The 27,215-nt window shown below is 37.5% G+C and overlaps 2 protein-coding genes across 7 annotated transcripts in view; both read right to left on the bottom strand.

The window, feature by feature from the left end:
- Nucleotides 1-8,714, bottom strand: part of LOC114140445 (rho GTPase-activating protein 20-like) — a 19,210-nt gene extending 10,496 nt beyond the window's left edge. Inside the window, exons 1-10 of one of the 2 annotated variants that reach the window (XM_028010297.1) lie at nucleotides 8,639-8,714; nucleotides 5,526-5,611; nucleotides 3,144-3,317; nucleotides 2,918-3,067; nucleotides 1,732-1,773; nucleotides 1,558-1,642; nucleotides 1,388-1,465; nucleotides 1,202-1,268; nucleotides 311-508; nucleotides 58-230 (exon numbers count right to left, since the gene is read on the bottom strand). In XM_028010297.1, coding sequence (XP_027866098.1) covers nucleotides 58-230; nucleotides 311-508; nucleotides 1,202-1,268; nucleotides 1,388-1,465; nucleotides 1,558-1,642; nucleotides 1,732-1,773; nucleotides 2,918-3,067; nucleotides 3,144-3,317; nucleotides 5,526-5,611; nucleotides 8,639-8,680 — 1,095 coding nt within the window. In that variant the 5' untranslated portion in view covers nucleotides 8,681-8,714. Of the gene's footprint in view, nucleotides 1-57; nucleotides 231-310; nucleotides 509-1,201; nucleotides 1,269-1,387; nucleotides 1,466-1,557; nucleotides 1,643-1,731; nucleotides 1,774-2,917; nucleotides 3,068-3,143; nucleotides 3,318-4,889; nucleotides 4,994-5,525; nucleotides 5,612-8,638 lie in introns of those variants that run through there. The other variant, XM_028010298.1, reaches the window with a different exon arrangement.
- On the bottom strand, nucleotides 8,657-27,215 carry pspc1 (paraspeckle component 1). 5 transcript variants are annotated; one of them, XM_028010302.1, is made up of 10 exons: nucleotides 26,724-27,214; nucleotides 25,735-25,884; nucleotides 25,489-25,640; nucleotides 24,554-24,649; nucleotides 24,279-24,475; nucleotides 24,113-24,197; nucleotides 23,760-23,871; nucleotides 20,700-20,757; nucleotides 16,859-16,995; nucleotides 13,652-15,827 (listed from the first exon to the last, which is right to left on the bottom strand). In XM_028010302.1, the coding sequence occupies exons 1-10, from the start codon at nucleotides 27,105-27,107 to the stop codon at nucleotides 15,654-15,656; spliced, it is 1,545 nt and encodes a 514-aa protein (XP_027866103.1). In that variant the 5' UTR covers nucleotides 27,108-27,214; the 3' UTR covers nucleotides 13,652-15,653. The 5 variants fall into 5 exon arrangements, 4 of the variants coding, with proteins under 4 accessions (XP_027866106.1, XP_027866105.1, XP_027866104.1 ...); XM_028010305.1 differs by lacking the exons at nucleotides 13,652-15,827; nucleotides 16,859-16,995; nucleotides 20,700-20,757 and adding exons at nucleotides 8,657-8,790; nucleotides 11,730-11,772 and having other exon boundaries at nucleotides 26,724-27,215; XM_028010304.1 differs by lacking the exons at nucleotides 13,652-15,827; nucleotides 16,859-16,995; nucleotides 20,700-20,757 and adding exons at nucleotides 10,079-10,635; nucleotides 11,730-11,772 and having other exon boundaries at nucleotides 26,724-27,215.

Below are 27,215 nucleotides of genomic sequence, written 5' to 3'. Positions count from 1 at the left end.
TCTTCAGTGCTGGACTTATGAGTTTTCCACTGTGTGTGTGTGTTGGTCTCCGCTCACCATAATCGGCTTGGGCAGAGCGCCGTCCACGCAGACGGAGCTGAGCGGCCGGCCGAACAGGCGGCCCGGAGCGTCTCCGGCCGGCGGCGGCTCGTTCAGGTGAGACGCCGATCCTCTCCAGAAGGCCCAACCCACGAGCGAACGCCGCCGTTTGAACGACTTCTGGGAGAAATCTGAAACGTTGCAGAGAGAATTCTCAACGTTGTTCTCGTTTCTACAAAACGCCGGCAGGAAGCGGAGAAACAAGGCGTACCTGCGAGCGGGTGGTGCTGAGGGGGTTCTGCAGGGCGGGGCTTCAGGATGAACTGACACTGCTTGTACACCTGCATCTGCTCCACCTGCATGGCCATCTGTCGGTCAGCAGGGGGCGCTGCGGCGTCCCGGCCGCCTCCTCCCTGAACCGCTGAGCTTTTCACGTGACTCATCTGGATGCTGAAGGGAAACTCATGACCTGAAGAGGAGAGGAGACGAAAAAACTGAATCTTACCAAATTTAGTGCAAATTTCTTAGTACACTTGAAATAAGACAAAAAAAAGAAGTAACTTTTCACCAAGATATAGGAATTTATATTTACTCTAAATCCTTAGTATTGATGTGAAATAACTCACACTTTATCATCAATGTTAAGGAATTATTAACTTAAAACAAACTCGTATATCTTGGTGAAAGCTTATCTATACATTAGTTTTGTCTTATTTCAAGTGTACTGAGAAATTTGCACTAGAAACTAGACAAAATACTTTGTAAGATTTTATGTTTTTGCAGTGTAACTGATTTGTGACTTAGCCTTAAATATGCTAATAACACTTCTTTAATTTTCTTTAATCTTGTTTGACTTTTCTGTCAGGAAACAGTTTGAGTCACACGTAGATTTCATTACGTTCTGACTCGACGATGTTGCTATCTATATAGCCTTTGCTAGCGAGCTAATCAGCATTTTGCATTCATAATTGCCAAATGTAAATTATCAACAGTTATCTGGACGACATTCGTTTCCACCATTGGCTTAATTTAGCTCTACAACTCTATAAAATATATAATTTTCTGTTATGTTTCATGGAGGCTTTAAAAATAATTTGTATTGGAGTTACTGAAACCTGAAATCTGTTTCAGAATAAAAGAGCTGAATGAGTGTGTAGCTCACCAATCAGAGGGTAAGGTGTGTTGTCCCTCTTGGAGACGACCCACAGCTGGAAGTCTTTGACGTTTCCCTGACAACGACACATAAACGGTGACAGGTTTGAGGTCCAACAACAACAAAAAAATTCGTTCTGTCTGCATCCAGACTGACAGAATGTTTGGGCTGACCCGCATCTCCAACTTTACTCACTATGATGCCGAACTGCTGCAGGGCCAGGCGGATCACCTCATTGGCCGAGTCCCAGTTGCTGACAGGAAGTGTCTTGGTCTGATCAGAGGGGTCAGAGGTCAGGAGAGGATCAGCGTACTGAGACAGAGGATCGTTGAGGCGTTACGTTCTGCTGCTGGATTCAAACTCACGACGGCAAAAGTGTTCAGCCCCTTCCCGTAAACTCTCAGAGGAATTGTCTTCGGCTCCTCCTTCTCCTTCTCTTCTTTTATCCGACTGCAGAGAGAAAAAACAAATGGATTAAAAACCTGATCATATCTGCAGATATACAAAAGATCAATCAATGCTCAGTAAAAGTATTTCACCTCTTGAGGAGGGAAAGCCATCTCTCCTTCTGTTCAGCCGAGCTAAAAGAAAGTATGAAGAGTTAACAGCTTAAACACAAATATTAACAAACCCTGTTGAAAATTATGAAGAGCTCAAAATAAACTTGACATCTAGGTGATAATTAAGAACCACATTAACTAGGAATGTTAGTTCTCCATTAACGAGTCAATATAAATTGGATTTTCTCTTTTATCACAAAGATAAAAGAGAAAAAAACATCAAAGGCTGCATTTTTTCATAACATGCTGAATTTTAAAAATTTGTCAGCTGAATAAACAGAAAATGTTGATTTTTCTCAGATTTATAAAATGTAACAAAACAGGAATTTCTTCAGTTTCTGAATAGAAAAATAACAGATGAAAAGAATAAAACATGGGAAACATTTAATTCCCCATGAACAGAAATGTTCATACAGAAGTACCGTCTGTCACTGCACTTAAAGAAATGTAAAACCTTTTCTCTTTTTCCTTCATTTTAATATTTTTCATTGTTATGCTGTCTCCTGTCCTACAGAAGAGAGTTTGGGCCACAATTCAGACTTTCTTCTTAGAAGTAAAATTGTTTAAATTGTTTAAACATCATCAGATAAATGTAATCTCAAAACTACCAAAACCTTTTGGGACAGTCTGGATCAAGTGCAGCATAACTGACACATAACTAAACATTTATTTGAACTTTGACATAGACTGAGATGGAATTAAAATTCTAAGGAAAAAAGCCCAAGTTTTGGCCCTAATCCTCGTCTCTAGTTGAAGATTAGGGCCTCATCTACGGAAGAAAAATTGTGACATAAAGAACAGAAACATGATGCCACAAGCACGGCTGATTTTGAGGGCCGTTGTGAGGAGTTTGCATCCCTAACGGGAACTTTATGGACAGCAGTCCGGTTCTGTTCTATCAGAATAGGTAGTTCTCCTTCCCAGCTGGGTTATTTGTAGATTTATACGCTGCTGTGTTCATTCTTCATCCTGTCTGCTCTGTTTCTTAGACATTTAAGGTGCGCTTTGCAGCATCGCCAGCATATCTCATCTGTTGAAACGTAAACACGGTGTGTGCAGCTCAGACCCAAATTCTGATTAGCTTCTCTGTTTGTCTTTGTCTATGGGATACGTGTTGACACCATAAACGTTTGGATTTTTGGTTTTCGCTGTAAATGTGTGTTACCTAAACAGAGCCACGCAGTTCCAGGTGGGCCAGCCCATGACGAAGCTCCGGTCCGGGTTCGTGCTTCCCTCACACACCTCGTCCGTACAGCCTGCCGTCCACGTCTCACACACGCGCACCTGGTCTTTCTGCTTGAAGTTGTTGGCTGACCTGGAGACGCGGATGTCACACACGCTGATCGATGCCACAAAACACACGAAAAGGCACACTAGCTGCTGGTGCTTACTTGGCTTTGGCGATCACCAGAACGTCGCTGAAGAGGAAGAGGTGCCGGTCCTGGGTCTGCATGCCCGTCTTCAGCTGGGCGTGTCCGTAGAGGAGGAAGAACCTTTCAGAGCCGGTCAGGAAGGACCGGACCAGCGGACAGGTTTCTGGACATGTGGGGAACGAGACGCTCTCTCTGGAATGAGAACAAACAGGAACTCCCGTCATGAACTGTGGAGAAAGTGAGTTGTTCCTGCTAGAGGCTAGAGGTGAACTGTTCGCCAGTCACCAATCTTTTACCTGACCTGCAGATTCTGATTCTGATCAAAACCTTTTTTTGTTTGAAATGTTCCTAAATATAGCAAGAAAGTCACTGAGTTGGTAACAGTGGGGTGAATATTGCTAACTGCCAATGTGCAGACGTGACCTGGTGGGCGGCGCTAGAGGTCACATCTTTCTCACTGGAGAGCAAAAGAGGAAGGTGGTTGATTTTAAAATCTTTGAAATCAACCAAAGAGGTACATTCTTATCTTCACGTGTAAGTATCAGCTGATAATCTCCCAAAATGAAGAAAATCGACGCCGATAAGTCGTTGCATCTCTACTTCCTGTTGCTTCAGTTTCTCATATAAGTCCCTCCTCTGATCAGCTCTTTAAAATCAATACTCAATCAATACAGAGCCACCGACTGATGACAGAAAGTAACTATCGTCTGGTCTTTCATAGATTCTTAAATTATTTGGAACTGAATCAAATCTACAAAGCCAAAATGCAAAATCAATGTGTTCAAAACTAAGTACACCCTATGATTAATCAACAGTGATGAATTAAGAGTCTAAAATACTTTGCTTATTAGTATTTTAGTGCTTCACACTTGCCAAGATGTTGTAACATAAGGTTTGCTGCTGTGCATTATGGGTAACCATCTACTTGGGTTTTATTTGTCCTAGAAACAGTGATCCCAGTTTGCTAACCTAACCTATAAACTGAATTGTCTAATGTAGCACTTTGGCTGAAAGCAAGAAAAAGTAATAGGGTTTAATAAATTAGTTTGAAGCATTATTATTAATATTAAACTCATTCAAATAATAAATTAGAATATAATCCGAGTTTCATTGAAGATTTCTAAACCTAGTTGGTCTCTGATTGGTTAGTTCAGCAGTGTGTCCCTTCCCCTGCAGGAGCATTTTAATTAGGTTACTTATTCTTCACTTTCACACTCCGTATGTCCAAAGCTGCTCTATTAATAGGCGCCTGATCCTTGGATAAGCTTGTCAACAGCAGGATTATCAATTAGAGTGGATCTAAACACTTTACTCATAGGTGTGTGAATCATTTCAAACTCCGCACATGTGTGTGTTAATCAGAGCGAAGGCGTATTACATCAATTCACATCTGTAGGCGGCCTTAACTAGAGGGAAGCAATTTCTTCCTCTAAATAAGCTACAGCTGCGTTGACACTGCAGCCGGAAGTGACCCTATTCCGACTTTTTCCCCTTAATGCGACCTGTATCTGAGTTTTTCATGACAGTCTGTACACAGGTCGGTCTTTTTTCGAAGATATCCATTCCACTTGGACACCTTTTCAAATATGACCCGACTCGTCATTTACACTCGACAAAAATATCACTATCCCGCGCAAGCGGGAAGAAATACAACAACCATGGCGGACGATAACGAGGATTAAGTTGTTAATATGATGACTCTGGTCGGAGAACAACTTTAAAATCATAAAAGATGCTCCACCGTTAGCATCCACATTTACTTACGCCAACACTGGGCACTTCTTTAAGGCGGTTGGTAAAACACCGAGCACGCGCCCTGTGCGTGACGTCATCGCGCCCTCTACTGCGCATGCGGGCACTCTACTGCGCATGCGCAACACTTTCAATTCGTTTGCCGTTCTGTCAGATACTGGCATTAAAACATGCTTTTATTTAATCAACAAAATGACGTAGAAGTTAAATCGCCATACACTTTATTAACAGCTGTATGACATCCCGAATTAGCGGTTAGCGAGTCAACTACAGTCAACTACAGTTTGTAGTTGACTGTAGCTAAAGCTAAACCCTGCTTTAAAAACACTGAAACCACGACAGTGCATATATGTCCATCTAGTTATCACTGAAAATAATTTATTGACTTATGTATCTTGTGGCATATGCTGAACTGGCAGCTCCTCTAAATTTTGCGCACGCATGTGTACTCCCTGCAGGTATGATGCTCATCTGAGAGAACACCTGTTCACACTGCAGAACACACACAGGTCGCGCATATTTGGAAGTGTGAACGACCACGGCAAAATAATCAGATTTGACAAAAAAAAACAAAACGGATTTGGGTCATATCAGGCTGCAGTGTGAACATAGCCTAAGTGAACCAAACGACAGAAGTCGTAACTTTACCTGGACAAAGTTTTGGACCTGGTGAGGGCCTTGGTGATGACCAGCGACGGGGCGGACTGACGCCGGTAATCCTGAAACTTCGTCCGCTAAAAACAAACAAACAAACACAGGAGTCAAACAGAGAGGAATGGCTGGGAAATAAATACATGCTGATAGAAATATTGGTTTTTCTTCCCATTGAAGGTATGCCAGCCCCAATATTTGGCTGTTTCTCCTAGAGCTACTCCTCCCAACAACTCTGTTGTTTCTCTCCACTGTCGCCCCAGGATTAGGTGCTGTCAGCTGGGCTTCCTTTAATCACACTTTTGTTTAGCATTAGATGATAACAGGATGTAAATACGACACGATTGCATCGTACCGACGAGGATTGAATTAATTCCATTCAAATTGGACCTGGTCTGGTTCCATATAGTAGCACAAAAATTTTATCTGTTTTGTTAAGCGCTTTAAAGTTAAATTAATTGTGAAATTGTTTTTTTTTTCATATAATGCATGAAATTCAATTCTCACACAACAGCAGCATCAAGGTAAAAAGCAAAACAAAACATCCGGTCATCTGACTGAACTTTTACACATTTCCAAAATGTTGCTGCGCTGAAGCCCAGCAGCTGCGGCTGGTGGCCATACTGGTATCCTATTATCTTTGTGTCCTTACAGGGATCAATAAGTTTCATTTAATCTAATTGTGAAAGGCTTTGGGAGACTAATGCAGGGGGAACAAACAGCCGTTACGTAACCGTAGTTTTTCTCATTGTACATCAGATTAACCCACTTACTGGTGATCGCCTGATGCAGAACTGATGCGTGGCGTCTTGGGAAACTGTTCAACCCCCGGAGCGTTTCCACGTTTTGTCACGTTACGACCAATAAAAATCTTATTGAGATTTTATGTCATAAATAAACGCAATGTAAATGGTTAAAACTAATACTTGCCCCACTTTCCATAAACCAGGATTACATTTTTTTCTTACACTCTGCAGCTGTAAAACACTTTGTGTTGGCCTAACATGTAAAATCCAAATAAAACACATGTAAGTTTTAAAGTGAAAAAATCTAGAAAAGATGAATACATACCTTAGCATAGCAGTGACATTTTTTATTGTTTAAAAGGAGGAAAAAATTTAACTACCCTGCAAATATGGAGTCAGTTCTGCATGTTTGGATTCATGCTAGTATTCAATAAGCAGAAGTAAAACGAGGCAAATGGACGTGTTTGCAGATTTGTGTGCTCACAGCTGGAAACGTCTCCGTGAAAACGTGGAGTTAAGACTGTTTTCCAGCTCTAAGCTAAAAAATGGCTCTAGAGTTAACAAGTCCACCAGCAGAGAAAATACAGGGTAAACTCTAAATCGTCTGAACTGACAGTCATATCCACACGTTTCTGTCGTTTCACTCGGTCGCAGAGTGGTGAAACATTCCTAATGTTCCAGCCACAATGTTCGCTTTCACAACTAAATACAGCAAAAAATATCCCAGTATGTAGATGTTGCTCTGCTACAGAAACATTAACTGATTCTAGATCAGTTTTTTTTTAACAGAAAACACTCCAGGTGGGTTTAGGTGAAACGAAGAATGAATATGTTTAAAAGCAGCTAAGGTACAGTAGAGGATCTGTGATGCTGTGGGCCTGGATATCAATCCGTTTACCTGTCGGGAAGTAAAACCTCTAAAAGTTATTTAAATTTTTTTAATATTTTCAATAAAAATATGCTGTCTTCTGCCAGAAAATTTCATTTAAACACAAATGACGCCAAAAATGGTCTTTATAGCAACCAGGATAGAATCCTATAGAAAACCTTTATTTATTATGTGTAGTTCACATATTCTGATGCTCTGAGAAATGGAAAAGGTTCAGTAGTTCAGTAGTTCTCAGAGGAAACGTGTTTGTTATCCAAACATCACGCCATTCATGGAAGAAAAACCAAAAAGGTTCGAACCCAACAGGGGAGGATTCACTGCAAACATTTAAAGTTTATTAAAATGCATCAATAAGTTCTGATTGAACTGTAAGGAAGTAACTGACACTGATTCTGATCTATTAAATAAATAGATCTAAACTGAGCCTATTTTTCAGCAAATTGCCTCAAAACTGTATTTAGCATTTAAATAAAACTGAATTAAACTTATATAATAATTCAAATTGTTTCAATACATCAATTGGGGTCTAAATTCTGAATTTCTTATGGTTTTCTCATTACAGCTCAAACCTCTAAAGTCTTTAATAATGAGGTAACGTCTGCATCCTATTATAGGAAACAAACTGATGCCAACTATTGGATTTTAATTGGAAAAATGGTGCATTGTTTTGGTTCCACCTCACAAGTATGTTACAGTGGACACCTGCTTATTGTAGATCCCAGATTTTTCTCTGGGATCTGACCACAAATACTGCTCTTGAAAAACATTCCTATTTGTAAAACACCAATTATATAAAGAAGCGGTTTAATTATTTGAATTATTAAATTGTAAATGGATTTTATACTATTGTCTCAATTATTGATGCTTTCATTGAACAAACAGTGACAAAAATAGCAAAATAATCCAAACATAGGGAGTTTTTGGGGTTTTAAATATAATTAACTGGAATTTATTATAACAATAAATCAAAATTATTACCATCATAAGAAATTAATCACGATAAATAAACGATACGATAAATGCTGAGCTCTGTAAGGAAGACTGTGAATGTTAGCTTCTAATGCTAAGCAGCTTAATAAGGCAAATTACCATATAATTGGTGATTGAACTAATAAATGGGCAGTTACAAACATTTTTAGAGGGTTCGGATTTTATTTTTATTCCAGTTGTGATCTCTAACGGAGGTCCATTGTATAAAGTTTGTGGTGACAAAATGTGAAACTGTTGAACAGTAAGACCCAGATTCAGGAAGTACAAAAACCCTGACACCTCCAAATTACCCAGGCAGAACCTAACGCAATTCCTAGTAGATGCCGGTATCAGTTTAGTGAAAGTCCTGAACTCTAACCTAACCTCTGCCCCAACACACGGATACAACTTATTCACGTGGAAGGCAAGTGGCGCCACTACAACAATATCAAACACAACATTTCAGTTTTAAACTCCCCAGGCTGAAAAACGGGGGGAAATCTCACCCGTTTGTTGTCCTGCTGCTGCTGCGGAGACATGTCATCCATTCAGTCCCAACGCCTCAGTGTCCAGCTGTCATTAGGTGACGCAGCGGGGAGAGAAATCCCATTAATAACCTCCGTGTCGTCAACACGCGAGACATTTCAGCAGAAACCAACTGAAACAAAACCCAAAAAAAAGTGGCGTAAGGAGAGAATCTGATCAACTTTATAAATAAAGTTAAAGGGAGAAGCAACACAGCTGACGTCCTTCCTCCCAAAGCGCCATCAGTGAGAGTCTGAGCTGTAACCACAAGCAGCTCCTGTTTGGATTAACAGCCGCTGTGCCAATTCTTAATGCGTCTTTACGCACGGCGCGGCGGCGGCGCCGTCGCGCTGCAAAAAATAGGTCTCCACTATTTTTACCTAAACCGGCCCATTCAAATAGCCGATAATCAGATTGGAGCTACTGGGTCTGGACATCTTTACGAACAACGGTTTCAACCTACACTCATACATGAAAAAACTATTATCGTCATGAGGAAAAGTCGCGAACATGTTCTATAAACGAAAATGCTCCAATATTTCCTCACTGTGTCACCTTACCACTATAAACGTCTGTGTTTTTATTTGGATTTTATGAGACACAAACACAAAATATAGACACGGAACAAGAATTAGTATTTCCAACATTTTTTACAAAAAAAACCCGGAAAGATTAGGGATAACTTTAGGGACTTTGGTGCTCACAGACCGGTCAGGGAGAACGTTGTGGAGAAATTTAAAACAGAATAAAACAATTTCTCAAATATTAAACATCTTAAAACTTAGTTTCAATTTCTGTCGTATGGAGAAAATGTACAAACCTACAGACAAGGCAGTTCACCTAATCAGAAGAAGTAGCCAAAAGGCCAAAAGACCCTCTGGTACCGTCAAAAAGAAAACAAGAATAACACAAATATTTTTCCTACCATGGCGCATATAGAAGATAGAAAAAAAGAGTAAATAACCTACATAAAACTCACAAAGTTTGAGATTAATCTCAGACATTTACAGAAAAAACTTGGAAATTTCTGAGTTTCATTTCAACTTTTGAAACTGCTAGTCACAATTTTTTTAACTTCAAGGTCATACATTTTTTTTAAAGAACATTTCTCAAATTAAATTTGTTTTCTCAGACATTTCCAAGTTTTTCTTCTCTAAATATTTTCAGAGATTAATCTCACAATTTCTGAGTTTCTTCTGGAAAATTTTGGATCTCAGAAATATCCTCGTTTTTCTTCTTTTCTGAGATTTTTTAGATGAATCTAAAATTTCTTATTTGACATCTACAATGGTTCTACTACGCTGTTATCTTTTAATTTCACTTTACAATCTTTCCAAAATCTCATGTTGGTCATTTACACAAAAAGCTTAAAAAAACTCAAGAAGCAAGAATAATTTTGTAAATCACTTTAATGTCAATTATTATATTAATAATCGATTATCTTATCACTGGAATTATATTTAGCAATGTCTTGTAGCGCTGGTTTGTGCAGACATCCAAAAATCCCCTGCACAGAGCGCGGAATTGATAAAATATGACAAAATGTGAAATCTATAGCACTAATTAGAAAGTAGGCTATAATCACACAATATAGGCCACTCAATCAAGTCTTTAAAAAGGGAACATCAGAAAAGTTTCCGTTTTAAAATAGCTGGAATATTCCGGAAAGCGTTTTAAAATAACGCAGACAAAGAGCTGCTTTGTACTTTGGTTGAATAACAAAACAAACCAATCTTATTTCATAAACAGAAGTGGGCCAGAAAGTGGGCTAAAGAAGAACGAGGGCACAAAGTGAAGAACAGAGAAGTATTCATTCCCCACGTTAAACTGGATCACTTCAATGATTAGCTCCCCTACTGTTGGTAATGAACAGCCCTGGGCATGGCGAAGAAAAGTAACACGTCCCCCTTCACGTCTCCAAACATCCCTCCGTCTTCTTCTTCTTCTCCTTTGACGCATCAGTTTGACCCAGGAGGTTCTTTAAAGGTCAGAAGGAAATGTGATGTTTCACATGTGGCTGCTGCTTCGCAACATGAATTAGCCCTTTGTGTAAATAACCCAAAGACCGGCTAGAAAAAAATTAAGATTTAATACAAAAAAAAAAAAACAGTACGATAAATAACATTTTCATCCATTTTATTCAGCAGAGAAGCAATACGATTAATTTAACTAATAAATTATTAAAGTAACGGTGATTTAGACAAAGACAAAACACCTCAACATCGATGTCCAAACTCCTGCTTGGTCCGACAGCTTTCTGGTGTCAAATGAAACCAGTAAAAAATAAACATTACCTGCATCTTCAGAAAAAAGCATTTTTCCCCAAACCGATTTCTTCTCTTTTTTTGTTTCTGTCGCATTTAAATGTTTCAGATAAAATTAATTCTAATATTAAAAATAAACTTGGTCAATAGAAAATAAACATTTTTTTACAGGATAAAAAATAAAAAGTTATCCCTTCTTTGCTGCCAGAGCTGTAGAAGTATTTTAACCAGAACCTATCAGACGACATGAAGTAGGCCAATAGATCTTAAAACCCACACAACCATCATCTTACAATGATGTCCGGTTGTTATTTACAATTCTCATTATTATTATTATCATCCGTATTTTCTTGTCTTCTTATGAGTTAGTTTGTAACCATTTTGTCTGTGTACTAGACAGTATATTAAACAGGCACATGAATATTAGAACATGGTTTTAACTACATTTGTGATAATTATTGAGTCAGAAGGTGATATATTGAATTAAATGGAGGTAAACGGTAGGACTGAATAAGTGTTCACTTCTTCCTGTTCCTTTTCAAACAGAAAAGCAGTGGTAAGCTAATTATTTTGTTCTTGGTTTTTAAAAACCAGTTTGAAATAAATAAAATAAAACAAACGTTCTTTAACACTTGTGGTTTTGATAATTATTGGAGCAACAGAAGTGCAACTAAACTCCTTGGAAAAACTTCTTAACCCTCGAAATTTTATGTTTATAGACCTGAAAGTTACAAACTTCAACATTAAGATTCTGTACTAGTGAAATCCAGTCTAAAAAATATGAATGTGTGTGTAAACAAAAATTTACCAGTTCCATGGCTGCACTAGTAGTAGCATCTGGCACACAGAACCTGCAACAGACAAGGACAATTACAACTTTATAAAAATCGATCACCAATTTAACAGAGCATTGGTATATGTGTGCAAAAACAAGTGAAAAGAAAAAAGTGGGTGAAATCCCAATGTTGCATTCAAAACATGAAATAAAACAATTTCCTGTCACCAAGAAAAAACATTTCATAAAGTTCTAGTTCAGCTAAAATTAATGTTTAATATTCTCAGAAGGTTTGACAAATTTAGAGCAAAAATGCTTTTCCAAAAAACAAATTACTTATTTTCCTTGGTAAGAAACTTTTAATATGTTCAGTAATTGAAAGTTCAAAAAGTAATACTTTAAACCCTAAACTAAGTCAAACAAAAGTTTAAAGTATGATAAAACTGCTCACATACTCAAAATCCCCAACTGCCTGGTGAAAACCATTAAATAATAAATGTGTTTTTAATATATGCAAATATCTGATTTCAATAAGTCTGACTGGATGATCTTAGTAATTTTAAATCCACACAATAATCACACTCAGTGATGACTGATTAAACTATAATACTCTATAGATTGATGTCAAAACCTCTTAAAGACACAGTGCCAGTTTACAAATGAGAGCAACTAAAGAATTTGTATTATCAGGTGATTCAAAGCAATGATACAAAATGACCCCAAACACAGGAAAAGCTTTTTTCAGAGCAGGAAAAAAAGATCCAGTCACCAGATGTTCAGATATATTTAAGCTGGATGGAAAAAATAAAAACGTTCCAGACATTAAAAAGCTAAATCCTCTTCCTGGTCTGAATGTTAATACACTAAAAACCAAAGCGGAGAGTCGGCCAACATCCCGTTTTCAGTCTAAACAGCTTCATGTCCCGATGAGCAGGTAAGAGAACATCAAGTACTTTAGGTTATTGGGTCTTCACTCATTTTCAGGGTTAATATCATGAATTTTAACAGAAAAAATAGAAAATATTTAAATAAGTTTGAAAGATTTACTAGCAATACTTCACGTTATTGCAACTAGTTACTATTTACAGCATGTTAATGTTAAAATAAATACCTTTAAAATGCAATTAGATTCTTAATTTGTAGTTTGTATAAAACATGGGACTGCTTTACTTTTTGGAGATAAAACATAATCTACCAAATTGTTCAACAACACCTTCATGGCTGCTTCCACCAATCACAGCGTCAGTAGCGATACGTAAAATGTTAAAAGCCTCACCTGAACTGTTGATCCTTTAAAAATAATTTGTCTTCATTAAATTCAACTTCCAGTTGTACTTAATATTTCAGTTTTAATACCCAACTTGTCTTTTTTACTCACTATCTTTAAAGCTATCTAGTCGTGTTTAATTGTAGTTTATGAAGTTATGAATTGTTTTGTCCTTCAAGCAAAAGTTTTGTCCACTGATATACGCTATAAAAATAAACTTCGACTTGAAGATTAGGGCTCACTCAAGATTTATCCACTAGCTTACCTAACTGTAGTTCAAATTAGGGGGCATTTCCTTCCTGCAGGTCCAACACTTGCATCACTTTTGTCCTGAAACGTTGCAGATCTTCAACAAACTATGATTAGTTGAAAGAAGTTGCATTTGGAAGATATTTAAATCTCACTCTTTGCTCAATTTTAGTCATTTTTCTAAACACAAAATTTCCATGACGTCCTCCCTCCACCCAAAAAATAAATAACTAAACCAGGAAAACAAAGAAAATAGCTTTGCAGCAGTCTTTTGCCATCCATCCTCGCACTTCCTGCAAAGGCAACCAATTCCTTTTTTCTTTTTGCTAACACAAACTTTGTCGCAATTAAAATGAAATGGATTACTTTGCAGCAATAATATAATATAATAATAATATCATAAAGTTAACATAATACTTGTGTCACCATCAATTTTTTCACCAGTTTACAATACACAAAGAACGAACATTTTACAAAACAAAAAAATTAAATATGACAATGAAGTCAGAGAAACCAAAAACTTGAAATGACTTATTTAGCTGCAGTCCACACATTCACACACACTGAGCAAATTCATTAGAATACTTACACAAAATAAGATTAAAATACTAGAAGTGATGCTTTGTAATCAAACATTTAAAGGATGGATATGATATTTATTGTTCATCAGGTTAAATAAAGACAAAAAACCATTTTATTTCTCTTGACCATCAAGTACAAGATGTACAAAAGCTACAGAACATTTCCTGTAGTTCTGAGCAAAAAATAAGGAGAAATAAAATCCAAAAAAACAAATAAAAGGAGGATTTTACAGTACTCACTCTTATGGAAAAGGTTCAGAAAGTAACAAACACAAATACTTAAAAAAAAAAAAAAAAAACGCTTTAAAACCTTTTAATTGCAAGATTTCTAACCCACAGCAACTTCTGACGAGTTCAAGATGTCGCAATCATTGCACTGGATAAACAAAATCACTAAAGGTAAATAAAGCCTGTGACTACTTAGTGACTACATGTGGCTTCTCTCATTCATAATGCAAATACGCTCTCGCTTTGTCATTGTACAACTGTACAATCTCCACAACAATATCAGCACACCATATTCCTGTTCAAGTGATTATTCTCATCTACAGTTAATAATAATCACTTATTTTAAAAATCTATAAAGACCGATAAAAGAATCTTGCAGACTCCACATTCTGCACACAAACAACATTTTTAAAAGCACCAAAGCCCGACTATACGGTCCGTTTTAAACGAAAAACATTTTTCATTCAAGTTTAAAAATGTTGCTGTCCAGAAGCTGGTAAGAAATGTTAATAAAATTAACTAAATAGTTTGTAACGTGGCAATAAATTCTGACGGTACCAATTCACCTCTTTGCCAGATTGCTAATTCTACTTCCATTTTGCTCTGTGGAAGCTGTTAATTTAGGAAATACTGCTAAAAATCTTTAATTTTACTCATGATTCCATTTTACTGTCTTTCTTTAGATTTAGTAAATTATGCATAAAACTAGAAGGCAAAAAACCCATTTGTTGCTGACATCGTAAAAGCTTCTTGGATAAAATTTATATTCTAAACATCAAGACAAGAATATGCCCAAATTTGCAAATGAAAAATGAATGCTAAAATATAGAAAAGTTTGTCTAAAAGAACAAATCTCACTGAAATCTCAAGGCAATGTGTTGACGTAGACTTCCACTGAAACCTATGGTCCATATTTTTAAATATAAACCCTTAAACATTGTTTTAATCAGTGCATATTCACTTCCTAGCAAATATGCTTTTGCTAGGAAGTGAGACTGAGTGCCAGGAACGATGTGGGCATGGACAGACCTACTGACGGTGCTTGGAATCATATTGTAACTGCTTAATATTAAAAATAAAATGGCCTGGGGTGAAATGACCAGCACCTGGTTCTTTTAACCAGTTTTTTTCTTGGACCTCGTTTTGTTTCCTTTTTAATCACATGATCAAAGTTTACTAGCAGATGGGTCTGGACAAATATTGGCCAGACATACGGGAGAAATTAGTGAAACACTCAAAAAGCAATAATGACTGTGAGTTAATCAACCTCCTGTGCTTTTGCTTAGCAAACATCTATTTGACAGGCGGAGAATGATAAAGCAGAAAGTCTGAACCTTTAAAATAATCCACCTTAGAAAGCAATTGAGGTTATATTCCGACTCAAAACTGTTTGCATATTCACAAAATGAAAAAAATTAAAATAAATAATTTCCAATATGTGTGTGTTTGCAATGACAAGGTCGAAGACTTTCATCCAAATCTTCTAAAAACTGGTAGAACAATCAAAAAGTCAATCCACAAACGGACAAAAACATGCCACTCTGTTGTCCAAAAAACTGGAGTCATGATGGTGATGGGTAGAAAAAGAAGAAATTGCACTGGCTGCTGATCCATATGAGAACCGTTAAGACGTTAGTATCGGCGGCGTTTGTTATTTGGGCCATCAAAGACTCCTGGACTTGGACTGCCTCTGCTATATCCGGGAGCTGGTCCACCCTGCGGCCCCAATGGCTGCTGCTGTTGCTTTGGGGACTCGACTTCCGATCGACCGCCCATTGATCCGCCCTGAGAGTACCTATCGTTACGCTGAGGGCAACAGGGGTTGGTTTAACGAGATTCAACAAACAGTTGTAAGGAGTCACGAATCCAGTTGATCCAAATAGTGGTGAGGGTCGTAGAGGTATTTTCAGTCAAGGTAGGTCAAAGTTCAGTCAAGGTTGAGTTTGATCCAATTGTCACCATCCAAGTGCAAAAGGGGAAAAAAGAAACGTGACCCCAAAGAGAAGAGAGAAAAGAAAAAAAGACCATTAGTGAAAAAGACTTAACATTTCCTTCAAGGTTTATTTTTGAAAATAGCTTCTACTTTTTAATCAACAGTGCTTTGCAGAACTACCACTACCTCAAACATTTCACATTTACCAGCAGAAACTTTAGTGTAAGATGATCTATTCAATTAGCAAAATTAGCATATAATTGTACAGGCAACGGATTTATGTAGTCTGACTCAAATCTTTATACAATCAGAGTTTGCCGTCTTTCATTTTCCTCAGTAAATTAAAATTTTACAGACGGAAATTTCTGCAAAATATCTCGGACTGCGTGAGATTATTTCATGGACATCATCCTATCTATCCAGAAATTCTACAACTAGATTTTAGTTTTGGCTAAGCCATTCTAACAGAAAATGCTCCTGTAGCTCTGCCTGGATGTTTAGGATCATGGTGAACTTCTGTCCCAGTTTCATGTCCTCTGCAGGTCTTTTTCAAGGTCTGACCTTAATTTAGCTCCATCCATCTTCCCACCAACTTTGGCCAGCTGTCACTTTTGGTCTCCGCTGACCAGATCACCTTCTACATATTTGCTTTGTCCCTTATGTGGCTTGTACATAGATCTAACTTTTTTAGACTTTCTTTCAGCAATGGACTTCTTCTTGCATCTTTTCCACAAAGGTTAGATTTGTGGATTACATGAGAAAGTAGTAGAGATACTAATATCCACATTGGTTCCGATATTTGAGAGCTCCACTAAAGTTTTCTCAACACAATGCAAAGAAATCTTGTGCTGTTTTTAAACCAGATCATATTAATGAACAGACAAGCGGTTTTTAGATACGTTACCATGGCTCCATTCTCTGACATCAAAGGTGTCCCCATATTTGACGTTCCCTCTGGGGCAATGGCTCCTCCCCTTCCACTCCCGCCCATCATTTGCCCCTGGTTACCACTGGGCCCTCCAGAGGCCTGGTTAAACCCATCTACATGCAAAACAACGGATTATTGGTTCATCTGTCCGTTTCGTCTGGAACTATTTCATGTATACTGTAAATTAAAACTAGTTTGTTACAATTTGATCAAACTAAAATGCTTTGTGCAGAGTAAAACTGTAAAAGATTATAGGCATTACAAACTGCATCAAGTCAATCCTATAATTTGAAAGAAAAGATTTGATAAACTACACTATATTGTTGACTTCAGCTACATTATTAAACAGAGTAAGAGTGAACTGTTCTTTAAAACAATACGATGTGATGCCATAGATGCAGCATGTAACCGCTGGATTGCACATCACAGTAGCCACAGGGAATACAGAAAAGGAGAGCAATAACAAGACGGGTAACATCCGAGGAGGATTCTACACAAGAGTAATAAAATGGTTTAAAGGTGTCAAAGCAAACCAACAGTAAGATAAAGAAGCAAATGTGATATAATTACTCTACTGCAGTGGAGTAATGTCAACTTATGCAGGTCCAGATTATGTTATTGATGTATTTTCACCAACTGTTTTCAAAAGCCGATTTGGTTCATTTTGGAAGCACCAACCAGAAAGCTTTCTTCAATGCCTTCTGGTTGAAAAATCCAAAAATGTCCCTCAAAAATAACTTACTGAACACCTTAAAAATGGCCTCCTGTTGTACTACAGTTCAATGAAGACTTCTCTCATCCATGAAGAGCATTGACCTTACCGCAGGGGCCGCTTTTCATTGGCTGATGCCCATTCTACGTGGTCACCTGCGTGACCGTCTCACAAACACACTTAGCTTCCCATTAGCTAAGTACAGCATAAAGGCAGAACTGATACAACTTCTACACCTTGAAGCCTGTCTGCTACACAGTCTGACGTTAGCTAAACAGATCAATATCCAATGTGTCTGTATCTGACATACACTAAAGATTTTATTTTAGCAGAAAAGGCTTTGGACTAAACTGTTACTCGTGTTAGCCACGTTAGCACCAAGTACAGCTAGTCAATCAACCATCGCTGTGTTCAGGGAAGCGCTGATCAATAATCGAGAAATAAATATCAAGCCTGGAAACTTGATACCGTAACGGACTGAATGTTTTTAACGTAATCTTTGTTCGTCTTGCGGGGTGCAGGCGGTTACCACGGTAACAGGAGTGCTTAAACTACAAAGAGAGAGAGAGTGTAAAAAGGTAGGAGTGGCTTCTACCGTGGTAATTATGTGAAATTAAGTTAATTATACCCCAACTTCAGAAGATTTGCCTTTACCTTTACAGAGCTCTTTGGTTCCTCCTATCAGTCTGTAGCTTCTCATATTGACGTCATCAAACCAAATTTCAGATCTACCATAACTGACTGACACCTGCTGGCCTCAGGTTTGCAACCAGCTTGTGACTGAGAAACCAGTAACCTCCTCCCAGATGATGACATGAACTTGTTAGTTCCTCTGATATATTGTGAAAATCCGGTAGAAATTCTGCACTAATCTAGTCATGTTTACATAGAAACAACGCGCCACGAGGCTTTGTTTGTGAGACTTGCGGTCACGTGGGTCGGTTTTGGGCGGAGCTTGGTAAGGTCCATTAACAAGTTATGTCAACCCTATATGGAAGTACATTTTAGCCACTTGCATGAAGGGTCAGTATTGCATGGCTATAGTTCAGGAATGTTAACAGACAAGTGGATTATTTTGGCTTCTAGACTGGACCAAACTGCAGATGAAGCCCCCATCTGTGAATCCACCTCCTTAAATATCAAACAAGATGGAAAGAAACTTTGAACAAGGTCATCTTTGGGTACAGGACAAGTACACAGCTCATGCTTTCTTCATACAAGGACCAGACAACACCTGAGATCATCTCCAAACACAGTAAGTAGAGTTGACAATTAAGTCCCATGACCAACTCAGCATTCCTTTAATGACTAATAGTTGGTGTACTGTTTCAGGGCAAGGTTGAAATACAACATTGCTCCTCTTGAATCAGATTTAAAACTTCTCTCACCCAGAAAATAATTCTCAGGGGATGACAATGTGGATCCCTCCTAAGTTGGGAGACACAAACCTGCATTATTTTTTAAATATTACAACCACTGCCAAGGCCTGCCACTCTGCAGGTCTGCAGTTTATCTCACCAAAACAAAGCCTGTCAATTCATCCTTTTGAGTTTTTCCTTCTCCAAGCACAGAAGTTGCACTTACCCTGCCCCCCTGCAACTTGTCTGCTGCTTCAAGAGTCCCCAAGGAAAATTTAGCATCAAAAGCCCGTTTCTTTAGCTTGAGGCCCTTCTCCATTAGCATGGCATTAGCCGGTTCTTCCCCCGTCAGCCCCAGCCATATTTGTCACAATTTGCAGATGCTGCGCAGTTCCTACTCTTTTTGGCCAACAGTGGCATTGCGCACAAGCGATTTGATTTTCAGAAGACCCCATTCGTTGATTGACCAATTGATCAATCATCCACCACTGGATGAACAAAAGCAGTACTTGCACACTCCTCAAACAACAACATCTGAAGCACCATTTTCAATCGATGATGAGACCAAAGTAGTTGGCAGGATGGAAGCTGATATTTCCATGGTCAAACCTTGAGGTCAAACCTTTTTACCAATTGTGGCAGAACAGTGCAATCCACAACTAAACATACCAAGAGACTTCCAAGAAACTAGCCGCCTAAGGTTACACTGTCAAAATGACATTGGAGCGTCGACCACAGCTCATTCCCACACTCCCCAACCAACATAGTGAGGAACACACTGCCAACAGAGACATACAGAATCAAACCAGACATTAACAGCTACAGTGAGACTTGATATTGGAGAAGAGGCTTATAAACCTGATGAAACGATGATTCTCTTTATGCTTAAGTTTGGCAGCACAACAGCACGGATTTAAAACAGGAATGCGATTCCTCCAACGAGCATTTCAGTTACAAATATGAAAAGAGAAAATAAAACAAAATCTCAACCAGGCCCTTAACTTATGCCTTTAATGCAGTAATTTAGTAGAGTTAGTATAATTTTACCAGTTTCATAGAACTGATAACTGTAGATGTGAAACCGCAACGTTTTCAGTCCCAACTCACCAATTACAGTAGCTGCTAATCACTCTTAAAATTACAAACATCCATTTTCAACAAGAAACCCTTTTTTATACATGTGAGGGTTTTAGGTGTGATGTGTAAAAATATGCTGACAGCTGACGTTGTGTCAAACAATAAAAGCATAAAAATGCGAAGAAGCACAGAACGACAAGAAAATGAGACAAAAACATTTCAAACAAGATAAACCTTGACGGACCCGTAGACTTTGAGAAAAATATACATACATGATATGATAGATGTCTTTACAAAGATGATGTGCAATCCTGCGTTTTTATATTCTCTTCTGACCAATTTATTTATTTAAATAAAAAAAAAAAAGATTATACTTGGTCTCTGTCCTTTATTCTCCACTTAGCAAGATGTTATTATGCATCTACTTACTCCAAAACAAATTAAATGCAAAAATGTCTTAAGCTTTTACTTTATTGGAATTATGACTACCCACATATTTGCTAATAACTTCTAAAAGAGAAAAAGAAGAGCGTGAGATACCTTCTAATCTTTTGCTCCCTGATTTAAAAAGTATACCAAAAAACAATACGGTAAATTCAGGTTCCTACTGTAACGCTTCAAAGAAAAATTGAAACACAAAGATATTTTATCTACACAGTCATGCCCATACCTCCCATATTACCGGCTCCACGAGGGCCCAGCTCACCCACTCTCATTTCCTGTTCCCTCTGAAAGAAGTGAAGAAGAGTCTTCAGAATAAAACTGAAGCATTATGGAACAGACTCCTGCAAATCAATCCTGGATGTAGTATTTCTTTTAATGCAAAGCTGACAACAAACATTTACGTTTTTGAAGGACAAAACTGGTAAAATAAATGTAGAAACATTATTTTTTTTAAATTCAGTTAAAACTTCTCTCTCTTCTAGAGGAAATCTAAAAAAAAGCGAAGTCAAAACTTCACATTTTCATTCAGGCAGATAATTAAATAATTAGACAAATAGTAGCCATATTGTGTTCTGATGCAAAAAAAATGACCAACTAGTCTGTTAACAAAGACGATGATGAGAAAAACAAAGAGCAGAAAACAGAACGTGGTTGGGCGACTTTCAGCTGGTCAGCAGATTTGGAATCATCAACGGAGGGATTTTGTTTTGTCCCTTCGTAGCTCAAACCTTCAGCTGCTACTTTTCTTTAAGCTCAGTAGGTCTGGTCTTCTGTTCATCTGGCTGATTGAAAAACGCCCAATACGTTGGCCGTCATCCACCAAAAGTAGACAAACTGGGGTCAAGGTCCTGCATGTAGTTCCAGATAGAGGGCATTTGGCGGCCATTTTGTAGTTCTTCCATTTCTAAATGCAGCAGTTTTCAGATTCTCTTCAAACTTCTTACTGATGGTTTTGCAGCCAGTCCAGGATGTGCAGATTGTAAATCACTGAAGTCAGAAATATCTGGGAGCCACAATACTGGCTGTTTCTTTGAGTAAATAATCTAAAATCAGCTTTTTCCCTGGTGTCATGTATTTATCTGGTTATATTCTGTCTTTTTACACTAATATATAAGAAATATAAAAACTAAAGAGTGTTTACATATCTACAGGTTAGGAGATTAATCAAATCAGCAGGGGATTCAATATTTTTTCCCCAGCTGGAACGTATAATTGTCAATAATGCCTGATTTTAATTAAGCTTCTAAATGCAAAAATAAGAAATTTTATAACTGAAAATAACTTGATAATTAATCTCTTACAACAACTTGAGAATATATTTAATTCATACGTTACCTAATGCAGCTAACAGTGAAGCAAAATAAAGAAATACACAACACTGTCTGGTTGTGATATCAAAGTATTAATATCAGAAGGTCAGGAAGCTATAAGAATATTCTTAACAAAACCAAGTATTCTCCAGTTCAAATCATTCAAATTATGAAAAACAACACTTAGTAATTACAATGATTTAACTTCATAACTTGTATTTTACACATTCAAGTGTAAAGTATCAGTATAGTCAGTTAAACGCGTTTTAAAATGAACTGAAAAAAGCTAGAGTTAAAGGCATAAAACAAAATTTTATCACTTTTATGTGTGAATAAAATGCACATAATAACTAATGTACATAAATCACACAAAAAAAATTTAAGTCAGAAGAAAAACTTTAATACCAAATCCAAAAAATCGAGTGGAAAATCAAATTAAACCCTGATGAAAAATTATACAAGAATAAATAAACAAAGTATGAATCAAATAATAGAAACAAACAAAATCTAATGTTAAGAAGTAAGAGATATGAGCAGATTATTATTTATTTTACATAACTCCAATGCATGTTTACCTTGAAAAAGAGTCAAAGGACAAGCAAGGAAAGCTTTGTGGTCGACACGTACGCCCCCTAGTGGCTGCTAATTGCAACTGAGATTTTAACTGAATAAAATGGATTTGCTGCTTTGCTTTAAGGAGAGTTTACAAATAATTTTCCACAAATATGCAAATAATAAACAGAAGTGGGAAAAAATGGAAATGCAAAAATTACCAGAGTTAAAAAAAAAAAACACTTTTCAGAGATATTTAAGAGTTCTGAATTCATTTCCTTCAAAGATAATGCAAAGCACACAGAAAATGGTCATTTAGGTGTTTTTTACTAAAAATCACGCTTTTTATTTATCCAGCCAAAACATTTTGTTCAAGATCTGCCTTTCAGCAAATGATATCAGACTCATTTCTGTTTAAATTAAAGACAAAGTAAATAGGAAACAAACTCCTCTTGGTATTTTTGCTATATTTTATGAAAAATAGATAAATACCCTGGTAAAGCTGTTCACCGCCAAAAGCCACACAACTGATCTGACAGAATCTGGTCACAAACCTTCACACTCTTTCATCAAAGGCAATAGAGAAAATAAATCTGAGAAACTTTGTTCGAAGAATGTATTAGAGAATGTGCTTCATTACCAAATGAAATTATGCACAATTCAAACAGCAGGGACCAAAAGTTTACAAATAAACAACATTATAAATCATATAACATTAATAAATTATATTTTATTAAAGATATTTGGTCATATTACACATTTTTACTTTCAGTTTTGATATAAATCAGAGGTGGGAGATATAAACTTAGAATTTTAGCGCTAAATTTTGCAGCACTGTTGTGATAACGATAAAGATAAATAAACATTATTACTTATTTTTAGGTCTTTACAGTCTTGTGAGACGGTGACTGCATGGCAGAGTATTCATAGTGTCACAATCATAAGTATTCACTTAAAAAAGTGTAACTTATATCACTAAACTGCACACAATATCTGCATTTAATTATATTTTTTTGATTTATTGATACTTATTTATGCTCTCAAGGAACAAAAAGTTGAGAAAATGGAAAAAAACCCAAAAGCATTTCTGATCATATACGTCTGTTTTTTATACAACATCAACAATTGAAATTTATATTAATAAATGAAAATTCTCATAATAAACAATAAACAATAAATGCCCATCCCTAGTGTAAATACTGTGATAATGTGGTATATACAGTAGTTTCAAATTTGAATCTATTAAGAGTTAAAAGTCAACAAAAATAAACAAAACAAATAAAACGTGTTTTTGTTGTGCAGTATGACCAACTCAGGCCATAATAAAATTATTTGTGTATTTTGACGTTAAAAGAACGACACCGACTTTCTGTCTGTTTCATTTTTTCTGAATGAGTTGGTGAAGACCAAGCGTTTGTACTCACGTTTTCATGGTAGTTTGGAACGAAGCCGCCGCTGTCGGGCTGCCGTCTCAGCTCGTCCTGCTCCCTGTGCCTCATCATCTCCTCCTCTCTCCTCCTTCGCTCCTCCTCATGCCTAACGACACACAGCGTTCAGACAGAAACCAAACTAATCCGATAAAAACAACACAGCAGCATGAGAATCCCCTCACTGGGTTCGGTATCCTAATGTAGCTTTCTATCACCAGCTGATCTGAAACATTGCTAATGGAAAGACTTTTCTGCAGCTTTAGCTTTAACAAAATTTATATTAAATTAAATAATAGGATTATCCAATAGGAATAGATGCTAATTTCTTCCTCGAGATTCTTCTTCACCTCATTTCTATCTGCTTTCGTCTTTGCAGCTCCTGATTTCGCAGCTCCTCCAGCCGCCGCAGTTCCTCCTGACGTCTCAATAGATCTGACGAGAAAAAGTAAAAGGGGGGACGTTTTAAAACGATACACTCTAGAGAGAAACAGACGAACAGCCATTGCTTCTCACCTTGTCTCATCAACATGAGCTGATGTTCGTTTTTGGCGGCCTCCAGCTCCGCCTCCAGTTTCTCTCTGGCCTCCTTGATGTTTCGGTCGACCTGCTCCCGCTGCTGCTTCTCCATCTCGTCCAGAGCTTTCCAGCGAGACGCGTATTCAAACTCGAACGTGCCAGGCTGGGCGAATCGGGGCGTCTGCTCCCGCTCTCTGGCAGAATAAAAAGTGGTGTAATCGCAGACGCAACATAAACCAAAAGAAATCAATAAATATATAAATACTGCTTACTTGTAATACTTTGGAGTTTTTGGCAGAATCTTTTCAGGTAAACCATCTTCATCGTCCAGGTGCTCCATTGGCTCCACGATGGTGGGACATGGAGTACTAAGATAAGATCGTCAACATGACATGTTTTAGCCTCCATTTTCACTTTTCCAACAGTAAAATTCAAGCACTTTTCAAGCATTTCAAGACAAGTTTTCAAACTTTTTCTGCGCCACACTTCGGAGGTAAAAACAACACCAACAAACTAAACAAATTACAGCTTCAGTTCACCGTTATGTATCATTTATTACTGTTATTAATAATGTCCTGTGACAGTATTCTACATTATAAATCAGGAGCAAAGTAAACTAAAATATAACTACATTTTTATGTTTTGAAATGTTTCTCTCACCACACCGTGTACATCTGACTGATCCAAGAACAAAACATTTATTTAACAAAAGAAATACCCCAAATTTAATAATTCAATAATAGATCATTATTATTACATTTGAACATCCCAAACAAATCGTGTTAAGGGAAATTACCTTCCTGCTCAAATTAAATGCAAACACAAAGAAAGGTACAAAATAAGGTTCTAAAAAATGTTCTTGTTATGTTTTTTTTGCATTTTGCACAATTAAATAATTTTGGTGATTCTAACTGACCTAAAACAAGAAAAGATTAATCTGATTTAACTTCAGACAGCGAGAAATAAAAAGTATTATTAGGGTTATGGAAATATCTGGTTTCAACTGCAAATAAGATTTTCCAGATTTAAGCTTTTACTCAAGCTTTAGCTTGTACTTTATTTCCAAACCTTTAAAACACCAAATTGATATTCAAGCACCCGTACAAATCCTGCGTTTTATTTCTCTAAAGTTCATCCATTTATACGGTGTGAGAATCTGAGACTGAAAGAGACATAAAGAGTTTTCGGTCTGTTAAACAACACTTACGTCGTCAGCAGCATTGCTCCCTCGTTGCAGCGCTCCAGGGCTTTACGAGCGGCGACTTTGCTTGCAAACTCAACGATGCCTCTCCCAGTGGAACGGCCGCGGTCGTCCGTCACAACAATGGCCCGCTCCACAGGTCCAAACTGAGAAAACGCCTGAGGATACACACAAGTTTGTTTTGCTTTTTTAATCAACTATGGTTGAAAAGATGGTTGCATTATTTAGTGTTCAGTTTCACCTCTAACCTACTTCTTCAAGGAGTTCGTTTGTCACCACTGGCAGCAGATTGCGGACTTTGAGTGCGGCTCCGTGCATCGCGAAGCGGACCTTTAGTGCTCTGTTGCTCAGAACCGACCCGTCCAGCTCGACTTTAGCAATCTCCGCCAGAGTTCGGGTTTCCTGCAGAACAAAGGTGGATTAGCATTCAGCGTAACCAATAAGAAGCCCCTCAAACTGAACCTCCAAATCAACTTTTTAAAGCTGCAATCAACTATTTATAACAGACGTTTTTAACAAAAAATAATGTCTAACAGTTTTAGAATATTTTCAAAACAACAAGTTTGTTTTTACAAGTAACTTAACTTTAATGAATGTCTGCTACGTATAATAATAAATAATTTATTTTCAAGTTATTGTGGAAGAGAAACACAAATAAATTATAAAATTAAAATTACATATGGTTTCAACATTTAAAAATCTTGTTTTAAACTCAAAAATATTTTTTTAAATTATAATACATATAATAACTATTATTTAAAAGGCTAAACATTTAACAACAACATAGGTAAATAATATGCATTCAGCATAAAACGAATGTTTAATAATAAATATCTAAAATACACAGTTCTCATATGACTTTACTCTTCTCTGAACTTTGTAACTGGCAGCCATTTTGGCAGGCAGTTGCGATGGAGTTGCTATGACAACAACAAACAAGCCACAAGCTTAGAACTAGCTCTAGCCTGTTTCCCATCAAAATATTATTTTGACATTTTCTGTTCGTCTAAAACTTATGGGTCTGCTATGTATGGCGCATGCGCTTGCCTACTAAGATGGCGCGGATCACTTCCGGGTCAAACTTGTGGGAACTAAATTCATACTGTATATTCTCATGGTATTTTGATATCAAACGTTAAACCCAATAACCAATAAAAGACTGATAAACATATACACATTAATTTAAATAAAAATACTTATTAAAAGCAAACTGAAACATCTAGGTGCAGCTATGAACATACCAAGCAAACGAATCCAAATCCCCGCTCCCTGTTGATGAACACCTCGTTAATGTTCCCATATTTAGCGAACAGGTTTCTGAACTCCTCCTCCGTGATGTCCAGCGGCAGGCTGCCGACAAAGAGGCGGGAGCGCTGGGTGAACGTCTTCTCTCCGGGCTTCCGAAAACTTGCTATATCCAGAGTCATTTTCGGCGGGCATTCCCCCGTTTCCTCCGCGGCTCCTTCGCTTTGGTCGGCCGCGGGAGACTGTTGCTGCGGCGGGGCCGGACTGCCTTTGTTCGCCGGCGTCGGCTCCGACGAGGCCGGGGAGTCCGTCCCTCGCCTCCCCGGCTGAGGAGAGTTAGCACCAGGCATCCTCGCTTGGTGCATATTTCGGTTGGCCATGCAGCTTATTTCACTTTTAAATAAATTAAACCGGACTTAATTCAAATATTGCGCTGAACCAAACCTGCTGCGAATTTCAAAGATGGCGACCTTCTTCTGGTTTGTTTT

This window comes from Xiphophorus couchianus, chromosome 24 (genome assembly GCF_001444195.1).
Source record: "Xiphophorus couchianus chromosome 24, X_couchianus-1.0, whole genome shotgun sequence".
Lineage (NCBI taxonomy): Eukaryota > Metazoa > Chordata > Actinopteri > Cyprinodontiformes > Poeciliidae > Xiphophorus > Xiphophorus couchianus.
This window is presented reverse-complemented; position numbering and strand designations above follow the sequence as displayed.